The following is a 15,931-nucleotide window of genomic DNA, read 5'->3' as shown; positions in this document are numbered from 1 at the left end:
TTGAAAAAATGATGGCCGCAGAAACGTGTATTCCAGGCTCACCGAGTATATCATTGGTAGCAGTGCAGGTTTTCTTCATATAAACGGGTTTGTTTAAGGCATGAGCAGGGCACTAAGCAGACGATCGGGCAGCAGCAGTGCAAGCTTCCATGGCACAGAGAACCTGTAGACCAGTGGTGTGAACAGTGCAGGCTTCCTTCACACGTCACAGGCATCCCGCACAAACTTTTCACACACAAACAGAACTCTTCTCTTAGAACAGAGCAGATGCAGAGCTACACTCTACCCTCCTATCCGCACTAGACTTGAGGGACAGGCACAGTGCTTTAAATGGGCCGGTACAGAGTACCGGCACTTTTTTATTTTGAGAGGGTGAGTACCGGCACTTCTCAAGACAGACTTAATACTTTTAATTGGAGAGTACTGGCACTTCTCTGAAACAAGCAGGCACTCTGCTACAGAGTACCTGCACTTCTGTTTTCCCCATTGCAAGCACTGGACAGGCAGCTACTGGGCAGGCTATGCTCGCGCCCAGAAGATAAATCTCAGGCAGAGGCGGGGCAAGAATACATCACATGCACACCAGGTACAGCATATATAACTATCTGTAAGCTGTATTCACTTGCAGAGCGGGTTTTGCAAAGGAAGTGGCAGTGCAAACGTTCATCCCACAGTACAGGCATTCATGCAAGCTTCTCACACATACACAAACACACACCAAAGCAGAGGTAGCAGGAGTACTTATGCATGTAAGACACACCTGTTCAAAAGGAGTCATTTGTGTTGGGAAGAATGAATCCTGTCAAATAATTGGCAAATGCTGGTCCATACAAAACTATTGTGACCTACTATTTAATATAAAGCCAACCGCAGTCTGCGTATGTCAAGAAGTGGCTCATATTATCTGCAAGGACCCTTGGGGGTCCGCGAGGCTTACTCGAGAGGGTCAGAGAATCTTTTACATAATTAAATAAAATTGCAATTAATAAAAGTATATAAAATTAAAGAAGCAGAATTTAAAATGTGAACATGTTTTCTATATTTGATTCTGAATGAAACAAAGTATTTCAGTATGCGAGCATTTCTTTGGTTATTCTTATTTTTGTCTATTGTTTTGAGAGTGAAATCCTAGAAATTCCTCAGGCATGGGGTCCCCAGTTTCCATTTGTGACTCGGTAAGGGTCCTAGGATTCCAATAATGAATCCGTGGGATTCACAGAAGGTTAAGAACCTCTGATCTACTACACCTTGCCCTGCATGTGACAAATAAGAATCTTGTCAGTACTAACTCAGTTTATCGACCTCGGAAGATGAAAGGCAGAGTATCCTTAAATGGTGTGATTGTAAGTGTTATTTACAACTTGTAGAAAGATCGAAACGGTGATGCTAAGGGTTAACACTTTGAGCCAATGGCATAAATGTTCTTAAAGTGAAATGCCAGTTCTTAAATAGACTAATCCGTTATTTTTTTTTTTTTAATTTGCATCATTGCTACAACAGAAAGGTTACAAAAATCTTGGAGGAGAGCATGTGTACTGTTGTATCGCAGAGTGATTGGCTGGCGTCCTCTACACAAAGTGACTTCCGGCTTCCTAAGTGCTCTTGTAAAACAGATCATTTCACAATGCAATTTAGAATAATCGAGGCGGGCAGCTCCTGCTGAGCCCGGTGGCTGGAGTGTGCTGATTTCACTCTCTTTTATTTTTACAGAAACCTGAGCTACAACAAGCTGAGGGAGATCGATGGGGCCGCCTTTGAGGAGCTGCCCAACCTGCGCGAAGTGTAAGTATTCTTTCAGAAGCTTTAATTGCTTGGAGAAGGAGGTAGAAATGGAGGAGGGGGTGGAACTGGGAGAAGATGGCCGGGGGGGATGGGAGGCGGAGGCGAGGAGAGTCTAGTATCGCACTCGGGGCCGGTCTGGCCATTTGGCTACTCTGGCATTTGCTCAATAGCCTGAAGACTGGGCAGTTTTGTTTTTTGGGGCAGTATTATATAACTCCAACTCGACCCGAAGGTATCGGAGCGCTTTACATGAGCACCAGTTACGTTATACAAGGACACATTCATTTTTTTGGTAGGCGGGGAGATTAAGTGATTTGCCCAGAATCGCAGGATGTTCAGCCGGGACTCGAAGTGGGTTGCCCAGCTCCAAAGTCAGCAGCTCTGGCTGAAAGGCCACCATGACACAACCATGCATCCTTCTAGTTCTAGCCTTCTCATTTTTGGGGTCGTTCCCTCATATTTGCCAGGGCTGATTTCAGTTTCCAGGTGGGCTCCGATTGCACAACAATAAATCAGTTAATGCCCACCCGAAACACTAGAGGTGGACGAGCCTACAAATTAACAGGGAGAGCCTCGCCAAGGGTCTGGATTGGCTCCTGGCGCCGTGCATGTGGGGAGCCCTGAAAATGTTGGCCTATGTAAATTATACAGCAAGCAACAGGTAAAATAGGATAAACTCTTCAGAATTAAAAAATATTTTAACATGTGGAAGCTTTGGCATTAATACATCATATAATGGCACTACACTGAGAAGTGCGTAATAAAAGTGATACTTTTTAAACAGGAACTAGGCAACAAATGTAAACCCTTTATGTCAACATTATAGTCTATTAAATCAAACATCGTTTTTTATTACAACTGGTATTATGAACTCCTAAAATTTGAAAGTGCTCTCATATGCGGCTATGAAGTAAAAGGAGTTTTGGTGAAATAAAGTATTTGACTAACATCACTCAGTTTATACGCCGCATTTTATCCATGTTTTCTGGTTTCACCTTGTGCAAATCAGCCACTGAATTTGTATCTTTTTTCTGCAGTTTTATAGCTCAAGCTCGACCCCAAGGTATTGGAGCTCTTTAAACGAGCACCAGTTACACTACACAAGGCCACGTAAATTTTTTTATTGACATGCTGGTACACTACTCTTAAGCATGTCATTGAAATGGGGGTCTAAGGAAATCACGAATGCCCTGTTGCAGTTTTAATGAAAGTGGTTATTCAGTGTTGTATTTTCTGATGCTGACAGTTGCCGTGGAGAGCCAAGGAGGGCTCCTATTCGTAGCTGCTCTTAAAATAACCAGACTTTTTTTTCTACACCGCCGCTTACTGGATGTAAACAGTGCCTAGGTATTTTGGTTGTAGCAATTTGCCACCCAGTCGGTGATGCAAGGCAGCTTCACAGAGGGTATCCGATGCAGATTAACCTGCAGAAAGCATCCTGTAAAAGGTCTCTACCCATACGATGTTGGGCATGTGAAATCGATAGTTATTGATGTCCAATATTATTTGGGGCACATGCCTGACAGTTACTCTGAAAATGAATTCAAAACTAACGCCCCTTTCCCATCCCTGCTTCCTGTACCTAGCCATCACTTCCCCACTTGTATGCTCTCTAATACTGTCCTCCAGCCCTGCCTGTCTTCCTAAACCTCCTACTGTTCAAACACAAGTCATCATTTGATTTTTATTCATTTTGACATGTGTTGCTTAAGAGATGCAAATTGGTGTTCAACTGTCACACTCTGAGCTTTTCCCAAAAAAGAAGAGTGTAAATTAAGTGAGTAACATGGTGCTTAATGAAGGGTTCATTCACTCTTGGACTGGCACGCATTGTGCTTGGTGAGACATGCTAATCCAGTAATGGCTAACATTTGTACAGCACTAACCACAAACCCAATTGTTTCTTGAAGCTGTTAGCAGGCACCACTAACGCCAATCTCAAGAGTGCTCATTTTATTACCATTTCTAGTTGAGTTAGCGAGCAGGGATTGCAGCCTACTAACATCACCTGTATGTTGAGAGGAACTTTACAGCAGATGGTTATTGTTATTTGACTTTTGTCTCGCAGTCGTTAGTGTGCTATGTAGTGCTCAGTCTTTTTGCGGGCTAGAGCATGCGTGACTCGAGGGGAGGATGGGCAGGGGTGGTTGTTTATATGGCGTGACAGACTCGATCAACGAATGAATGAAGAAGATTCTTGTATGCGTAAGCCCACCATAACTCACTAGCGGGAACCTCTACTCAAGGACTGCTCACCTCATCACGCAAAATCCGTGAATTGGTTATACGTGTTGACATACTGTTTGAAGTGCAGGGGCCTCAGTGAAACCTGGGACGAATCAAAATAGCTTCAGTACGTAAAACAGCTGAATATTGTTGACCTTTTGGAACCGCTGGAAAAAAATTGTTTGTTGCCTAAGAATGTGTTTCAGTGAAGAATAATAGACCTTGATCTACCTCACCAGTAGTACATTGTGTATTAATCTTGTTTATCACTAATTTCATACGATATATGATTTTCTATAGTATATCGAATAACTCTTTTCAATTTAATTGTTTTTTTGTTGTATATATGGTCATTGTGCTGTTTTGATGATTCATTAATTGACGGTCCTACCTCTGTGAGGACACAGTACTAAACAAAAACGAGCTTTTCGTGGCAGAACCACTGTCCATATAATGTAGCTATATCCCCAGGTTCTGCATGTAACTGGGTTACCCCATTGTTGTTATTGACTTATTTTCCTAAAGCTGTCAGCCATGTTAAACGGGTAAATTGTCAGCTTGTCCCTTGTTTTCTTACATAGGTGGCGATAGCTTAGTCACCTTATTCTGTTAAGTCTGCTGTGAACTGCAAGAAAATATTTGCATCTTTGCCTTGTGATGGTACTACAAATCACGAGGTTAAAGTAAACTCCTTTATAGGCAACTCGGTTATTTTTGGCTGTGTAATGAACAGGTCCCAAGACTGCCTTGGGATATATTACTTTTTACGGTATAATTAATAAATCTGTACATTTTTCACCCACTTGGCTTTTGATGGCTCATGCTCTTCGCATATCAAAAGGTGCTTTGCGAACTGCCTCACTCTTCAGTCCTTATCCCTTTCACTACCTCTCCCGTGATACCAGTTGACCACCAGCAATCTGGTGGAGACTGTTTCAAGGTCTGTGCCATTAATTATTGGCACATAGCTGGGCATTCTTTGAGGCATCATGCATATGACAAGTTAGGTACTATTGAGTTATCACCCATGACCTTTGACATTCCACTCCTCTTCACCTCCACTGCGAATTCAATAAACCACATTCGCCTGGTATTCCAGTGGACTGGATATCCACTCTGAAACTTTCCACTACCTACTGATTCATACATACAAGACACTCGGTGTTGATCTACCGCTGCTGATCAGTGGGTCATCTTTCATGCAACTTTAAAGAATGGAAAATTCCACTCAGTTTTTGCTATTACTCAAATGGAACGTTGACACAAATGTCAGTCATTGCCAACTGTGAACAAGCCTAAGACTTGTGGAAGGGGGAATTAACAATGGGTTTTGACCTTTTGAGGTCATGCTCTTATATTTTGCCCCTGCAATTTTGAGCTCTTGGACATTCAAGATAAGCTAAAAGGGTGCTTATTACAGGTCGGGTGCACAATTTATTGGCCTGTTCATTCCTGCTGGAAATGGTATAATAGTGATCGGAATTTAAAGTCCAGTGTAACTGATTGGTGTGGTATTGGTGTGATCAATAGTATTCAGTATCAATAGCATTCACTGCAATGATTGGGAAATGTCTCATGATATTGAGATGCTCAAAATTACACAGCGATTTCTTAATTCTGTAATTGCCAGCTGTGTCTTTATCCTGGCAGAACACATGGAATCCAAAGTAAGATGTGACAACTTCCCTCTCCCCCGGGAAGGACCGTCTGGTCTGATCAGTTTATGAAATCTTAAAAGTGTAGGAGTGCCTAATTAAACACATAGTTATTCTATGACAATATTTCCTCTCTGCAGCGAAGACTACCCACACACCAGTGTTATTGTTTGAAGGTTGTATTAGATGACCTATAAATAGCTAAATTATGTGAGCAGCAAGAGAGTTGTCTACCCACCAGTGAAGGGGATGTTTAAGACCTACACACCTATATGAAGTGTGTAAGTCATAAACAAGTGTTCAACTTTAGGATCACTAAAATGATAAACTGGATTCATAGACTACAATAGTGGTAAATGGTTCTGTGATGACTAGCTAAATTATTTCAAATATATACTTTGGAACTGTGGCAAAGAAATGGGGTGAAAGGGACAAAAAATTAAACTCACTCCAAGTGGTACGAATATTTGAGGACTTAAAGTGCTCTACCAGCTAAACACCACACTGAGTTTAGAGGTTAGAATTAGAAATGGTTTTATTGGTGAAATGGGTTGCGAGTTTATAGATTTTCAAAGGAGATGTGAAGGAGTCCAAAGCATAAAGTTGACCAAGGGACTGGGCTGACGCGGAGAAAGAGAGGTGCTGAGTAAGAGTGTAAAGCGAGGAGAGCGTGCTGGACTGGGGTGACTTGTATAATCAACACAAGAGGCCGAAATAACGGCTCATTCACTTTTTACTTGAGAAACACATTTTATGTTTCCATTTTCTTGCAACGTCTCACAAAAGGCATTTAAAAGCGTGAATGCAGATGTCTTTGATACTTTGCCACTGGCGCTCATTTTGATCATGCAAGGAGAGTGGGAGTGGTACTTGATGGTAAAGGTATGATGAGCTAAAAGAGTAGTGCCTCCATTTCCACGCACGCCTTGCAGTTTTTGCTCATACACCTGATGTTAGGAGTACAATAAAACAAAGTAAGTTTCTTGAGTTTTGAATCTCTTTGCTCAACGGCTTGTATTTTATTTCGTAAGTGCCTTTCGTTAATACTCTAGAGACGCGTGCTATTTTTGAGCAGGCTCCATTTCAGCTTGACACCAGCCTGGCAACCGAGCTGTAAATATTTTATACCGAGTGCCCCCACCACTGCCAGCCGGAGCTCAGATCGGCTTATGCTGAGTAGAAGAAAGGGATGAACACTCCAACTTTCATGGCAGGTGAGAGCGACGTCCGTCCTCGATGGCAGACTTTCAAAGAGAACGTATGTACGTTCCAACCAATCGGCGCACTCCGCAAAACCGGGCCAAGTGAGCCGCGCTTCCGATTGGACAGGTTTACAATGAAGACCCTTAGACCTTTTGCACATATAAAGCCGCGCTATTTCTGAGGTAGAGATGGTCTGTTATGCGCACATTGCTTAGATTGTCTACTGTTTGGATGATCTTATGAGATGCAGAAAGCTTTGTTATTTCAGGGACAAGAACACGTACCTTGTCCCATATTCTTAAACCGATTCTGCGCTTGCGCTCATTAAATGTTATTACAGAAACGCAGAATAAATTAGGCATAAACTTTCTTCATTGCTTGAGAACTTACTAAAATTTCCCAAATCATTGTGTTGCTTTGTCAGTACCCCGCATCCATTATATATGCTCTTTTTCAGTGTTTCTAAATTTTGTTTTTCCGTGCGTTCTTTCCATGCAGACTCTTTCTCCCAAGCAGCGGCTTGGCCCTCTTTTGTCTCGAATGCTGTACGCTTTTGTTGGCACTTTGAAGCTGATGTGTTAGCATAGCTTTGTCCTGCCAGATCTGGTCATTATTCCAGCCTGCTGGCTTGTTGATCTAAGAGCGCATTGACAGTCACTTTGTATGGCAGCGTGCCCCCAGAGACGGCTACTTAGCGCTTCAGCCATCTCTTGGCTAACAGGCAGTGACTGAAACATTGCTCTGGGTATCATAAGGGATTAGTGCCCAGTGCTTGCGTTTGATAGTTCTATTTTTTTTCCACCCATACATTTGGGGTGGAGCAAAACCGCGTGATTCTGTTTTTTAGGTTTGAAAAATTACAGCACACATTTTTCATCTTAAAATTAAGCATGTCCCACAGTGGCTCCATCCCTACCAACCACTAGAAGCCACATCAAATAAAGCCACGCGAGCCTTCACTTTGAGCGAAGCAGAAGAGCCGCTGTTCCCAACAAGCATTGGTAAAACCTAGAAGGTCCATGCTCTCACATGAGGGATCAAAAAAGCAATAAAAATGTCTGCTGCAAACAGGGCAGACGAAAAAAGGCTGCTTTTTGTACACATAGCATGGATGAGATGAAGAATAAAATGCGTGAGAACAAAGTGTACTTTTCAAATATAACCTAGTCCCGCATGCATCCCAATGGAGGAGAATGTTATGCGCAAAGAGACAATAAAAGCTGCTCTATTAACCCATCCACATAATCATTCCTCCATTATGGCCCACACACGTGCATCCAGCCTATCATCCATTTATCCCCCACACCAGTGTTTTAAATGGAAAGACGTCTCACAAAAGGCATTTAAAAGCGTTTTGTAGTTTTGTGTTTTGTGAGTAGAACCGGTTCTGTCCCATTGGGAATGTCCGTCTCTTTAAAACACTGACCCACCCCATAATGCCTTCATCTGGTTTATTTGGTCTTCTGTGTATCCCCTATTATTATGATCCGTTGGACATTCATCCACACATTTCTGCTTTACTCATCCACCTGTGTGTGCAGGTCTGACTGTATGTATGCTTGTGATTGTGTACGCCAGAATGTATGTTTTCGGAGTTCCTGTCCCTTGATGTATTGCTTCTTTGCAGTAGGGTTTAAATGTGTGATGGTTCATATGTTCACAAGCTCCTTCTGTATGTGAACTTGTGTGGGTGGTCGGGTGCACTGAGTGGGTGGTGCGTTTTGTGTAAATGCTTTAATATGTGCATGTATGATTCTACTTGAATGCATGTTGGTCTGTGTGCACAAAATACAGGGTTTCAAGCAGGTTTTAAAAAAAAAATAGCATGTCCATCTGCATCATCCTTTAAGCAGCTGGAGTAAATTTTATTTATTTCTATGTGTTGGGACGTGGGGTTTACATCTAATCCCTATCACAGATTTATATACATATCTGCCATGAGGCCCGAACACCACATGAGACACTATTCTGGCTTTGTAGCCCAACAGAACTTTGCATTTGGGAATTTTTAATTTTCCATCATTGGTTCTTTCATAGGTTCAGATGCTTGAATCATTCCCCATCATTATGTTGGGAGTCCTCTATGCTGTGCAATAGTAGTACATACATTACATTGTCTGAGAGAGTTTTAAACAGTGGTAATTATTAGCCTAATTACCTCATTCTAAAACACCGAAGTAAAAGGCATTGAGGCGAGTGATCCAACATTATTTCTTGTTTTTTGAGACCACCTCAACCCACCTTGCATTCTCCCCAAATGATAAGTCTAGCTTGTTTGCATTTGGACTTGGGTCACGGGATCCAGAATGGCCGAATCACTTAAGGAGGCCCTGTTCAGACCAAGTGGGACCTGTTGGCAGAATAAGCTATTCACAGATGACCTTCACAAATAAGTCATTTACTTCATGCATCCCAAGCAAGTATACAAAATATGCTGCACGTTTTCTGTTAAGGACAGAGAGTAAGTAGCCTTCACTACTACCTTAACAAAGCTCCTTTAAGGATACCTCCTGTTTAGCGAAAAAGTCTGTGAGGAGTATTGTACCTTCATCCTCCAAGAAGCGACGCCCGAGCGATTGGCGTTGTCCATGTAATGTCTTTTAGCTATTTTGTATAGCAGCACATCTTCTGTTCAGCATGGCTGAAAGTCACGTGCCGGAACATCAGCTCGCAACGGATGAGGCTGCATGCATAGCTTGCACAAAGCTCCTTTTAGGCAATCTAATTAACAGATGTGATCTGTGAGGGTGTGAGAGCCCACCAATCCCTTGGGCCATAAAGGGCTAAACAGAGCTGGTTAGACTCTTTGATGGGGACAATCCTCAATCAAAGAGCAGACAACAAGAAAGTCTTACTGATCATAGCCCACATAGAATGCAGCGACCCTTCAGCCAAGTCTCAGTGCTGTCACGGAGCGGGGTTCAACAGGATATCGTTTTTCAGGCAATCAGCCTTAGTTTTATTGCATTAGTGTGTCTGAGCTGGTTACTGGACATAGGCGGAGGATAAGGGAACAACTGGGTAAGGAAGACGTGATAACTAAGATATTGAGTGGTTTCAGTGGTTCTACGCTGCATTAAAATGCCATTAAATAACAATGAGGTAACCTGTTAACCTCAGACCTGGGTAACATTTACTACAAAAAGAGCGGTCCGGTTAGTGCGAAACGACTGTTTCAAACACAATTGTTTAGTAACTATATATGGGGTGTGATTATCCTCAAGCGCAAATATATAAAACTTTTGAAGAAGGACATTTAAAAGAACCTTATTAAAAACACACAAGAGACTGTTTGAATGCCAGTATTTGTATATATTGAAGCAATTATAAGTGTAGGTATTTTCGCAAAGGTTGATGGAGGCAGCTCCATAGGTGCAAAGTGAAGGTGCTCATGCAGTGCAGCAAGTCAAAGAGTGTAACTGAGAACACAAAATACATATTGCGATTCAGTGCAACAATCTCCTACAAACTGCCTGTCTTAAATGGTATCACTTTTAGGTCCCATTGTACAGAACGAAAGATACTTCTTCTAGGCTGCCCACCGGCAACTGAGAGTGGCAATAGTCCAGGGATAAAGACAAAATGTACTCATCAATGGCAGCTTAAACTAGGAGTCCACTGCAACAGACATTTTTGAAGAGCAGGGTTTCCTTTAACCATTTCATTCACTCTACATATAGTTGGGATTCTGAAGGAAATTACTTCCAAGTGGAGTGGAGTAACCAAGCCTCCCTCTCTCCGAAGCTGCCTAGAAGATCTAATCAATGAGGCAAATAGACTAGATTATAATAAAGGAATTGGTTTTAATGCTGCTATGTTTAACATTCTATTGGGATTCATAGCCTGATGACTGGGATCAATTAAAGGCATATGAATCTGTGAAAGGTTCCAGTGCTGGAGAAAAAGCATGGATATAATGTGATCATATTGCCTTTTAACTAGAGCTCGCCCTTAATATGGCATGGACAGATTGACTGCTCGGTAAAGTTGATAAGATGGCCATTGGAATGATAATGTGGAAAAGTAAGTTGTGCACAACATCCATGTAAAACTCAAGTAGTAAAAAGTGAACAATAGCTGTTGAGGTTGAAGGCATGGGAATGCAACCTGATGCCAAGCGTAAAGGGTGTGGTATAAGACTATTTCACAACAGATCTGCTGTTTTCGGTTTTCATTACCTCTAGCGAGGAGGAGTTGTTTGATGTGTGCTGCTTTTAGTGGGTCACTCACACGTCACTCTGATCAAATAAGTAAAAATCAGTACAGATTTTGATTTTCGGTCACTTTTTTAATCCCTTGGGAAACATAAAGGTGCTTGTTTTACCATGTGGGACAACGTTGCGATTTTATGATGGCTAAAACCCTTATACACAGCCGCTCCTGTGACTATACAGCTTCGTTCTGTGAAGGAGTCGTATTAGACAAATGGGGCTCTTCATGATGTCTGCTTCCTTGAGAAGGAAGACTGAATTGACTAAGACATAACTGGAATAATTTGAGCTTTCTTCTTGTCCTCTGCGTTTCTCAGTCTCACAGACTCTTTCCATTTGTTGCAAGTAGTCTTCAGTTTGTCTCGGTCTGTCTGTGACCTAAGATATCCTCCTACATGTATTGTGGAGGAGACTAGAACAGATGTTTGAATCCCCCAGGCTTAGGTGATCTGTACATCTATGTCAGGGTTTCTAACCACTTCTTAAAGTTAGAAGCTCCAGCATGAACAAAAGAATCGCTTGTTACTGGTGAGTGTGTGGAGAAAAATACTAAACCTATGAGGGGTCTTCCTGTAGAGCAACGAGTGTGAGAAGGGTTTCCACTCTAATCGGGTAGTGTACTGAGATCTTAAATTAATGGCAATTTGAGCTAGATCCTTCAGTAGCGGAAAAAGGGTGAGTGAGGAATAACATGGCACCAATGCCAGCGGGCAAAGCAACTCTACCAAATCCAAGATGGATCCTATATGAAAAGGAGAATGGATTCATTCCCTAACAGTGATTGGGAAGAGTAAAAACATAGTCCATTGGAGATTGCTGCTTATTTTTCAGTTTGGGGCTTTGGTTAGCAGCGGGCGTGGCTAAGAATTGGGTCTGATCAGTTGTTTCTCTTGCTTATTTTTTTTTCATACTTTATTATGTATATTTTTTAATTAATGGCAGATTGTTTCACTATCTTTTAATATTGTATACCAGAACCCTATGTGCCCAGCAACGTTTTTGTTTTAAATGATGCATACAAACAGACAGTGTTATGAGGAACACTTCTGGTTTCCTTGGTTGTAACAGTTTTTTTTTTCTTTTGTTTGTTGTTGCAGTCGACTGAGTCACAATGATCTGACATCCATCCCGTTACTGGGTTCGGCTTCGACACGCATCTCTTCTCTCTATCTGTAAGTTATTACCTATATTTTCTTAAAAAGGCACCCCTGAACGCTGCCTTTGCATATGTAAGCTGCTCCGCATTTCTGTATATTGGTAGGCAGAACTCAACTTCAAAGTAGAAACACTGGAACTGTTTTGACTTTATGACGATGCCTTCTTTTAAGAATTGAAACAACAGTGTATGAGTTAGTCTTTTCCTGCTGAATTCTCTTCTGATAACATAACACTTGTATTGTAATGCGGGTTCATTATGACATGAAGTAGCGTGTTAAACTGACTAGTTATACATGTGTGAGGACTTTAGGTAGGTTTATTGGCTTTTCAGAGTCAAAATCCTGTAAAGGCTGTAGACCCAGATGGAGGCAGAGACCAAGAACACATGGCCTGCAGTATTCCTACTTTTTTGTCTTGAGCGGCTCCCTGAGCTCAGCACTCTCCACAATGCTACAAGGTAGTCACTCTTAGCTAATAGCTAATTTCAAAATGTTTCTTAGTAGTACCACATACAAGGTGTACAAAGAAATGAAAGTGGACGGTGAGTATTTGATTTGGAGCACTCATCCTTGATGAAGGTATTTCATCGGCTACATCTAGGACACATTTTGCTTGTTTGCCCATCTCCTACACTTCCCAAGTTTAAGTCTAGACTGAACAGACCTACAGGTGCAGAGGAGGTCAGAGATAAAAAGTTGGAAAAACACATTTGAAACCAGGCCTTTTTTTTCTTTGGTTAATTAATTTTGTGACACGTAGGAGATCATGCAGGACGTTCCTCTAACACCCTGGATGAATACTTTGTTGAAGCGCATTGTACTAACTTTATAAGGGGGATGTTTGCACACCTGTGTTTACTTTTCAAATTAAACGGAGCAGCAAAGTTAAGGTGACTTGGCACGATGAACTATTAATACAAATGTTAATCACGCTTGCTGATCTCAAAATTCTGCTGGCAGCAGGCCGTGAATGCTGGTGGTGTTCCTCTGCCAACTCCCTGTTCTTCTTTGCACGAGTGCTTCGCAAGGCCTTGCCTGGCCATTGATGTTCTTCTTTTTATTTTATGAGAAAGATAAGTTGCACCATAATATTGAGATGAGTTGAAAGTAGTGTGTTTTTTTTTTTTTTTTTTGCAGTCGCTCTGACATAATAGGAAACTTGAACTAAAATGTAGGACAAATGTAGATGGCCAGTTTTTGGTAGTTAAAATTAAAAAGACGATGTTCACTGGTTTGCTGCTTGTTTGAATCTTCGTTTTATGTTCTTGTTTTTTTAAACACCCCCTAACTACATGGCCTCGGTCATGTTTGTGCAGAGCCTCTCTCTGGTTGTGGGTTTACTCAAGTGAAGCTCTGTTGGGCTAGATCTGTGAACACACCCTGGCCTCAGTGGGTTAGTGTGGGTTGGGTGATGATTTTCCCTGTGCGCCTTTAATTAAGATCTTGTCATCTTCTTTCTAGAGCCATCTGGAGTAGGTGTAGGATGGGATTGTCGCGTCTTGGTGTTTCTAGGTGGGGGTTATGGGTCTGTAGACACCCTGCTAAGTCGGCTGTTGATATGTAATGTTATGTTTAGGCTTTTGTTGGGCCCCGGAACTGCATAGATTGAATACTATCCTCTGCTGTGTGTCAAGTGGGTGTTTTAGTTGCTGCTAACCCTAGTGTTTTTGTTCTTCATGTGACACATAATTGGGATAATAAAAGGGTGTTTTTAGTCTGAAGAGACGGAGTCTGATTACCTTGTCTACCTTGGAGCAGTTATTTGAAATCTTTCTTCACTTCTAAGGGGCGATACATGCGTTAAATATGAAGGGTAGACAGTAATAGTTTTAAAAGAAGCAAAAATAAATCACCTTGCTAAGTTTATGTTAATTTTGCACTCACGTTTTTGGTTGCTAGGTTTGAAAGTCGCAAATGTGCCGTTTTCTGGCATGTGTTTTACCTGCACGGGGAATGGGCCTTGCGCATGCATGAAAACAAGCCGCCAGAAATGTGCTTTAAATTATGAAAGTTGTCCTCATTTTAAGATCTCAAGTTATTTTGTCTGATTTTCGTTTCTAAAAACTCACAACTAGGACTTTTAATATTTGTAGCATTTCTCATACAGGCCTTAAGCAATAGCTCATATAGGAGCTTTAAAATTATTTTACTGTTGCTTCGGTAGGCCACATTTTATAACCCTCTTGAATATTTATCAGGCAAAGATGCCCCCCATTTGATCTTATTTCCTAGAATATATTCCCATAAGCAAATAGTCTGTTTTAAATTCATTAGAAGGGAAGCTTCTCCAGAAGATATTATCAATAAGCCAAGCAATACCTGTCCAAGCATTACGCTCAGAACTTTCCCTCTTTAGTGTCTATTCTGCATCTTTGGCAAACATTATTTAGATGGGCTTACAATTTATTGCAAGCATCAGAGGGCACCCTAAGACTTCCTCAAACGTTTAATGGAAAAGTAAAAATTTGTACCTTTAATAATAATCTTAAGGTTGCACTAGCGCAATTCCAGTGTACTATTGACTACTTGCAGAGGTGAACACCAGCACAATTTAGTGGTTCTAAAACAATATACCTGCCAGAACAAGCTGCACTCGTGACATTATACACTGTTCGATGTTATACACATATTCTCCTTATTCTATCTTAGTATATCTTTTAAACAGAATCAAGAATACTTGAAGTTTTCTTTGGAAAACAGCGTCAGGTGATTTTACTCATGTTAAGAAGGCATTTTACCTCTAAATAACCTTAAATAGCTTACACCGAGATAACCATACGAGGGTTTGTTATGCTCCACATGGAGATCACATTAGACAAGGCTGTATATTGGCCCCTTTTTTATTTTTGGCTTACATCAGTGCCCTGGATACCTTTTTAACTTCTTGCAACCATGATGTTCATTAAATTGGTTCCTGCTTCGTCCCCGTACTGTTGTACGCGGATGACACAGTTTTAATTACATGTACAGCAAACGGGTTAAACTACTTTGAGATGGTTTTAATGATTTTATGCAAGGGCTGTAGCTTAAAGTGAACCACAAAAAATCCTACGTTATGACCTGCGGCCCAAAAAATACCCGGTTGAAAAAAATTTTTATCGGGGAAATCCCAATTTTAAAGACAAAGGATTTTAGTTACCTAGGTCTTATATTCAATAAGTAAATGCTTTGGGAACAGGTAATAAGCCAGAGATCCCAGCGGATGGAGGCCTCATGCAAATAATTTTTCAGGTTCGCTAAGAAATTGGGGCATAAGCAGCTAAAAGAAATTATTATGCTTTGCAAACCCTTAGTGCTGGTGCATATGAGGTGCATACAAAAGTAAAGGTCCTACAGGGGGCAGAGAACAAATGTTTAAATAGGTTGCTAGGGACTCCTAAATCTAACCCAAGTTTCATAAACCGCAATGAATTGGGGGTTGGGTGTTTGGCAGACCCAGTAGGCCTGGGCCCCATTCTATTGTGGATCAAAATTTTGTCCACTCTCGAATTCGGCTTTAAACGAAGAATAGTGGAAGATTGTCTTGCGCAGAGCAACATGATAGCCATCCCATGGATTAAGTATATTAAAATTACTCTTCGAGACCTGGGATTGAATAACCTCTTTGAAGATCCGGATAAGTTCACACTTTTAAGAGCCAGGTCCAGGAAAAGGTTCTTATCTCTAAAGAGGAAGATAGGTTCGTGAAAGTGGTGGA

The 15,931-nt window shown here is 41.4% G+C and overlaps 1 protein-coding gene across 2 annotated transcripts in view; it reads left to right on the top strand.

Moving 5' to 3' along the window:
- Positions 1-15,931, top strand: part of LRIG1 (leucine rich repeats and immunoglobulin like domains 1) — a 244,611-nt gene that overhangs the window by 80,324 nt on the left and 148,356 nt on the right. For both annotated transcript variants that reach the window (XM_085624766.1, XM_085624767.1), the window contains exons 2-3: positions 1,711-1,782; positions 12,175-12,249. In XM_085624766.1, the coding sequence (XP_085480892.1) occupies positions 1,711-1,782; positions 12,175-12,249 (147 nt within the window). The remainder of the gene's footprint in view (positions 1-1,710; positions 1,783-12,174; positions 12,250-15,931) is intronic.

The sequence above is a fragment of the Triturus cristatus genome, chromosome 9 (genome assembly GCF_964204655.1).
Source record: "Triturus cristatus chromosome 9, aTriCri1.1, whole genome shotgun sequence".
Taxonomy (NCBI): domain Eukaryota; kingdom Metazoa; phylum Chordata; class Amphibia; order Caudata; family Salamandridae; genus Triturus; species Triturus cristatus.
This window is presented reverse-complemented; position numbering and strand designations above follow the sequence as displayed.